The sequence below is a fragment of the Liolophura sinensis genome, chromosome 2, assembly GCF_032854445.1.
Source record: "Liolophura sinensis isolate JHLJ2023 chromosome 2, CUHK_Ljap_v2, whole genome shotgun sequence".
NCBI lineage: Eukaryota > Metazoa > Mollusca > Polyplacophora > Chitonida > Chitonidae > Liolophura > Liolophura sinensis.
In genome coordinates this window covers 88,306-96,280 of record NC_088296.1, presented here as the reverse complement: position 1 = coordinate 96,280, position 7,975 = coordinate 88,306, and the positions used below count along the sequence as shown (strand labels likewise).

General features: G+C 41.2%; 1 protein-coding gene across 1 annotated transcript in view; it reads left to right on the top strand.

The window, feature by feature from the left end:
- Window positions 1-5,994: 5,994 nt before the first annotated feature.
- Window positions 5,995-7,975, top strand: part of LOC135462931 (tripartite motif-containing protein 43B-like) — a 45,320-nt gene continuing 43,339 nt past the window's right edge. The window contains exon 1 of the mRNA XM_064740246.1: window positions 5,995-6,305. Coding sequence (XP_064596316.1) covers window positions 6,066-6,305 — 240 coding nt within the window. The 5' untranslated portion in view covers window positions 5,995-6,065. The remainder of the gene's footprint in view (window positions 6,306-7,975) is intronic.

Below are 7,975 nucleotides of genomic sequence, written 5' to 3'. Positions count from 1 at the left end.
TACACATCAGTATTACCGGTCTTTACAAGTTTCCAGTTCACCTTTGCATCCCAAGGAATGTATTCCAGGAAATCCAACGTAAAGACCATGGGATAAACACACAATTCACAAATTGTCCTAGACAGGTACTTCGCCGGGTTAGCGAACACGAACACAGTACACAGGTTACACAGAACTGGAACAGTCAAGCCTTTGAATGACGTCACACCCGCAGAGCACAACACAGGGTAAATACAGGCATGGAGGTATAATCCACTTTAGAACGGTCACAGCTCCCGCAGAAACTCACAAACGAGCCGTTCAGAGACGTAGAGTAATGTCACCTTGTGGCAGAAGGAACGTCCTTTGCAAAACTGAAAACTTCAGTTTAGAGTCCTTGACGACCTTGTCGGTCAGGTGAGGTCAGCGTGTTAAACAAATTACACAGTCCACACTGTATAATCATAATAAAGATCCGAACACCAATAAACGTGACTTCCGCAGAAATTCACATAAACCAGACATCAGTACTACTGTGGTACACAAACGGTGCGGGCATAAAAATCTGTCCTCCCAAATGAAACTGGCATCACCAGCTCATATAAACATAATGGACTCTATACGAGAGCGTCGCACACTCTCCTGGCTCCCAGTGGATGCAGCAAAAATACCTCCACTCTGCACAGAAAACACGGCTTATATACGTTCCAGGTGGATTCAACTATTCTTAGACACAGAATTAACAGCCAATGAACAGCCAGTTAAATAAACAGAGCATTGAACAAGGTGCTTTCGGCCAGGTCCGCGCTGTACATATATAACAGGGCCTGTTATGCTTATAACATATAACACAAAGGTCCGCAGACTATCAGTACATGAAAGCGCTAAATAGTCATACATAACAATATATATATATATATATATATATATATATATATATATATATATATATATATATATATATATTTAAGTGGTCTTTGGGTGGGGTGGTTTGCACCAAGGATCCCCTAACAGATGTGGTTGCTGTGAGTTTAATTCTTGTTCATGGTGGCTTTCACCCCGGTTGTAGGTCGGGAGATCTGGCAGCACTCTGCGGATGGTTGTGAAGTCCCCGGGATCTGCCTGGTGTCCTGCCATAATGCTGGTTGATGTTGCATCAAAGAAATAAATATGTTGAGTTAACATATTTTTAATTCTGTTGTCACCATTTTGTTTGAAGTAAAATGTCTTAATCTGATATTTTCTTTTCACACTTTTAAAGTAGCTGAGATACACCTAGATGCACCTAGATTCTAGTGCTGAAAGTTGGCTAAGACCACAGAGTCATGCACCAAATCGCCAGCAACACATGTTCACCACTCGACCAACAGGCCGTCCACAAAAATAGAATATTCAGAAAGTGTAATCCCTATTAACGAAAATACTGTTACTTAATCCACTTTCTAAAATGACATCTAAACCTGTCCAACAAATAATAGTATTCATTTTGTATTCCCTTTGGGTTCCTTGTACATGTATGTCTGATGTGTCTTTGTGTTCACTATAGGTTTGTTGTACATACATCTAATACATTTTGAGGGCCTCCGTGGCTCAGTTGGTTAGCGGGCTAGGAGCCTCTCACCAACGCAGTAGCTGTGAGTTCAAGTCCAGCTCATGTTGACTTCCTCTCCGGCCATAAGCATGATCAGCAACCTGCGGATTGTCATGGGTTTCCTGCCATCACAATGATTGCCGCTGTCTGATAAGTGAAATATTATAAAATATAAAGACCAATCAAATAAATAAATAATAAATTTTGATCTCTTGATGGGTTATGTGTACGTCTAATACTTGTTTCGTTCCCTGTGGATTTGCGTCACACGACACATTTACCCAATAGCGAGCTTGTACAATTGTCAAACGAGAAAGTTTTCGTTATCACCCTGAATGTGCCTAGGCTTTGTGCAACTGCTGTTTAATTTTCAGCTCAATCGCATCAGTCATTCATCAGTCATGATGATTTGTTTACGTTGGCACAAAATCCAAAATGGCCGCCAAGTCATGCGACCAAATGTTACCAAAAGCCAAACAGGAAAACTTTAGATCCTCTCCTAACTCATACTGAAGTTTCAGGAATGTACCACAAGTCGTTTTTCTCATAAAATGTTTCACAAAATTGCCGAAAGTAATAATAATCCAATAAGATACAATTGGGGCTCAAGCCTAGATATTAGTGAGTTCAAGCCTGTATGGCATAAACCCCTAATAACCCGTACTATAACAATAGGTTTTCCGAAGTATGGAGGTCTAAAAAGAAAAAAAAATCACTGATGTTGAAAGAAGTGATGTTAACTGTTGTGTAATAGACGTCATTGTGTAAAATATATGGGTAACGTGTCACTTCAATCTTGTATGTTGTATCTGTAAAGGTTTTGTCATTGTTATAGCTGCATGACGTTCGGTGCATGCCTCGGTAAATTTGTGAGTATACAAACGCTCGGTGCGCTGTCTGTTTTCAGTTCTGCAAATACCACTCGCTGTTAAGCGGCGTGTTTTAAAATCAGACAGTGTTGTATACATCTGGAATTAGTTTATGGTGAGAGCTGTACTGTTTTTGGCTAGATGGCTGGGGAGCGAGGAATTGGTATTACGTGTGTCCAAAACATTGTCTGCTTTGTTTTAGTGGCTAAAATGTAAGATTGGCCGCATCGGGAACATTCCAAATTTCTCTCATGGCAGACAGGATAGATATAAGCACAGGAGCCCCGAAAAAAGAGGTGGACTACGTAGAAGGGCTTAGAACACGAGAGTGAACCTGTTCACGTAGGAAAAAGTGGTACGCTTTAACATGTTGAAAAGCGTCTTTTCGGCCTGGTCAACCGTCTACCTTCAGCGGAGGCTTGCATATACATGGGGAGTTCCCGGTGCGGACCAACAGCCAGCCTTCAATAAAGGAGCCATTGACGGAAATATCGGCGTCTGTTCATCGTTCTCACCTTTGCGGACGACAGGAATAAACCCCGACTAACCACGTCGGGTCGAACCAGTACATCGCTTCTTTTGATGTACCAGCCCGTTCTCAGTTGGCGTCATAATACCAACAAGACTAACGCACAAGCCCGCTGGCGTCATCTGAGATAAAAAGTTTACAACTGGTCTGGAATTAGCTGTCCCTCAAAAACTGAATCTACAGTGGATTTGTACCTGATTTCTTCTGTTCACGTAGATCAGATATTTATTGAGGTTTTGGAGGAAGCTAGAGAGGACACTCCAAAAAAGACACACTAGCCACATCCTCTGGTTTGAAAACAAATGAAAACTACTACTCTCGTTTAATAAATATGATATCGAGGGTCACAGATTTCATATCCCTATTGATTCCATAAATGCCTTAGTGTAAATTTTAAAGCAGAAAAAATCATTGCGTTTTAAACTTTTCGGAAACTGCGTCGACGTCTAACCGCGTAGTGATATCACATATATAGATCAGGTGAAGCGTCATCAGTAAGTGACTAATACATGGCGGACTATAACATAGAACAGACAAAACATAGCGACTTTTTTTTTTCATTCCATAGACATGTCAAAAGTTTGCTTTATACATTATATAGGTCAATACGTTAATATTTATAAGACAAATATGACATTTTACTACAGAAAGAAGTGCTGTCTGAAAATGGATAAATTTCAGGTGAGCTGAGTACACGCCGTGCAACTTTCAAAAAAGAACTGACAGTTTAACTTAACGAAGGCTGATCAAGCAAAACAGTCTACAGAGTTTTGGTTTCTGACAGAATTTAAATACATTTGCTGACTACAACAAAAAGTTGGAGAAAAAAGTGGCGCCTGTACAGCAGAGTTGTAACTTTTGAGTGATCGATTTGATGAATGAAAAGATGCACGGACCAATTAAAATGTCGGAATATATATATCAAAATGATATGTCATACTTTATTACTCGGAAAAATTAACATTTTTTTGATAAATATATTTATACATCAGAGTCGTACGCAAGTTCTTGTTGAATGTGCTTTAAGTTTTGTAGCATACTGATTGTATACTGTATACGCCTGTTGTATACTAAAGATTTGTTAGCCACAATGTATAAACTCCCTAGGGGTGAAGTTCTAAGTGCATCAAGGCTGAGCCTCAAACCCTGGTCATGGACAAGATCCAACATTTTTAGATACGATTTCCTGGCGAAACCGTAAATAATGGAACCAAGGTCAATTTAGGCCTCACAAAAGATCGACATAAAATTAATAAAGTTAACAAAGTAATAGGACAATGCTAGACAGTGCTAAATACGGCGTTCAACGAGAACCTTTCTTAAACGTCGATTTGGGAATGGTTTTGTGAGCATTGAGCTGGGGCGCCCTGTTGACGGCTGGTATACGAATGTCTGTTTCGACGCGTAGATGTGTACATTTATCTTTGAGCACTTTAATTTGGGGTAGGAACGATAATTTGCTATCAAATATGACCCCTAAAGTCTATTTTCTCCAACAATTTTCACTCGTTCACCACAACAGTCGGTATAAAGTTTCCGTTTATAACAAAAATGCATACCGATGGTTTAAAATCTACAACAATTTTCAGCTGCCCATTTCTTGGCTTTATTGGGAAAAGTCCCATGTCAGAGATATCTTTTGAAATAACTTATTTCCATGAGGTGTCGTCAGCCTTTTCAAGGTCGAAAATATTGACGCCACCTGTTCATTATTTATTATATCATTACGAATGGTAAAATTGAAAAAGCTTCAATTCAACCCAGACGCTTGCCAACATTATCAAAGAAAGTTAGGTCTCCTTCAGTACCGCTGTAGCCCAGACGTTTATATATAAGGTCAAGTTTCCTTCATTACCACTGCAGTCCAGACGCTCGGCGCCCTTGTCATATATGCCCGCATTTTCATATAAGGTCAAATCTCCCTAATTTACGCTAGAAATTTAGTCCAGACGCTTGTCGCCATTGTCATATAGGGTCATGCCTGCTCCATTACCACTGGAGTCCAGACGCTTGGTGCCCTTGTCATATAGGGTCAAGTCGCCTCCACTATCGATGTAGTCTAGAGGCTTTTCGCCATTTTCATATAAGGTCAAGTTTACCTAATTTACGCTAGCCATGTAGTCCAGATGCTTGGCGCCATTGTCATATAGGGTCATGCCTGCTTAACTACCACTGTAGCCCAGATGTTTGACCCGATTATCTTATATCTGAAGTCCCAACATTTTTGTTTTCCAAGTGGGATGATCTTACCTTTAAATCACCAGGCTAACGTTTTCACACACCAATCTGCTATTCATGGATGGGGCTATAAAAAGGTATCATCACTGTCAAACACGCCTGGCTAAATGGGTTGACCAGATCTTTGTCCAAAAAGTATCTTGTGCATGATAAAAGCAACAATGGCCAAGTTTCTAGCTATGAAGAAGGGATTCTCTTGAAGTAAATATAGGCACACATGTTCTCCTAACATAGATATTGTAACGCTTCTTGAGCAATGGCGACAAATTACTGACCCCATATGTTGTTGGAACAGGCCCTGAACTGCAGATGGAGACTGTGTACTCTGTTAAAATTATATATTTTCATGAATGGCAGGACCTTTATTGGTGTCAGTTTAAATAATTTGCTGTTTTTATATTTTCTATTGCAGTCAAAAACCGAGCGTATAATGGCTGAAAGCAAGGAAAATCGCGAAGAGTTTCTTACATGCCCGATATGTGTGGAAACATTCCGGAAACCAGTAACGTTACCTTGTCACCACAGTTTCTGTAGGGAGTGTATTGCTGTGTATGCTGACAGGTCTAAACCTGGACAGACAGATGAGGTCACCTGCAGCACGGGGAGTGAGGGTGTTCACCAGCTGATCTCATGCCCTGTATGTCGGACACCAACCAGTCTGGGGAGAGAAGGTGTGGCTGGTCTGCCTCCCAACTTTCATCTGGCAGAAATACTGGAGAGGTTCTCTTCTTCTGTTAAGGTTGAGGATGACATCCCATGTTGTTCTCTGTGTGGGGAGGATAATCAGACTAAAGCTGTCAAGTTTTGTACCAACTGTTCTTTACTGTATTGTAAAGACTGTCTGGCTTCTTTTCATCCCATGATGGGTGCTATGAAGCGTCACCAGCTGGTTTCGTCCCTGGAGTATCTTGCCCAGGAAACCACACAGCGACAAGTCAGTGTGGATGATCAATCAACTCAGCAGCCGTCATGCCCCAGACACGGTCGGTCATTCGACTTGTACTGTGAACCGTGTCGAATGGTGATTTGTACGGGTTGTGTGGTTGAACATGGGGGACACGCTATGCGAGATGTACCATCTGCAGCTGAGAAAGACAAGGTAAGACCCTAATGTATCTATGTGCCGAGACAGACCTTCGTGTACAAGTCGTTCGCCAAAATGGACGTTCCGGATCCCAAAGAGACGTTCAACAAAAACCACAAAAAAAAAATTATATACATTAAAAAATTAGAACGGAATCATGCACAAAGAAGCAGAGAACAGACGAATGAATTAAAAATCAGTATTCAAATCCTTTACCATGTTAGTTAATTAATTGTCGATATTCAAAAACATGTCATTTTTTGGAACTATAAGCTAAACGATTCTATAAAACAGTGAAGAACGGGATATTTTGTCCTGTACTGTAGTAAATCGTGTGAAAGTCGAATTGATCAAAGTATTATCTTTTAATATGTGAGAATATATGATCACTCCAGATCGTCAATAAAATGTCATCATCATAACAGAAATGAGCAAGAGGCAATTGACTACAGAGCTTAGTTCCTAATTACTTCATGCAGAAAATGGCTAGTCATTGACTACCTAAACGGCTATCACTTTAAACACATTTCCATGTTGAACTAGCTACAACAATTAGCAGTTGAGTATTGAACATGTAGCTGTGTTAGAAGTCTCCCCATACCGTAAGTCCAAATTCTAAGAACATCCAAACTTCAGGAACCTTGTTCAACTCGGCGGTTGACATTGAGGTCGTTGATATTGAGTATATGTACCGAGATACATGTACTACAGTGTTGATCGTGGAGTCTAAGGCTGTGAATGAATGAATGAATGACTATAGCTTAACGCCACATCGGCAATTTTCAGGTCATATCGTGGCGAGAACAAGTTGAAAGCACAAGCCAGTAAATGGTGTTCGACTGAAAGAGAACACCAACAATAAAACCGAAATTGACGAACATGTTGAAAAACCGTTAAAAAAGAACCAAAACTTAGTTAAAACTTGAAAACCATAACCATATAAGGTTTATCTGTGAATATGAGCTATTGATCTAAATAAGGTATCTTAGTCTAAGGTTGTGAAGACACACGTGTATGTCGCGTCATGTATGCCCTCTCTCCTCTCCCACATCGCTGAGAGGTCGTCGTGTAAGGCCAGTGGTTTTCTCCTCGCTACGCATTGTTTCTGCTCCCATATCGCTGACTGGCCGTCATGTAAGGTCAGTGCTTTTCTCCTGGCTATGCCTTGTTTCCTCATATCACTGAGAGGCCGTCATGTTAGACCAGTGGTTGTCTTCTTGTCATGCCTTATTTCCTCTCCCACATCGCTGACAGGCCGTCATTTAAGGACTGTGGTTTTCTCCAGGCTATGACTTGTTTCCTCCCTCACAGAACTGACAGGCCGTGAAGTCAGGGCTATGGTTTTCTACTGGCAATGTCTTATTTCCTCTCCCACATCGCTGACAGGCCGTCATGTGAGGACTGTGGTTTTCTCCAGGCTATGGCTTGTTTCCTACCCCTCACAGAACTGACAGGCCATCAAGTCAGGACTATGGTTTTCTACTGGCAATGTCTTATTTCCTCTCCCACATCGCTGACAGGCCGTCATGTGAATACTGTGGTTTTCTCCTGGCAATGGCTTGTTTCCTATCCCCACATCGCTGACAGGCTGTCCAGTAAGTCCGGTCGTTTCTCCTGGCTATGCCTTGTTTCCTCTCCCCACATCACTGCCAAGCCTTTGTGTAAGGCCAGTGGTTTTTTCCTGC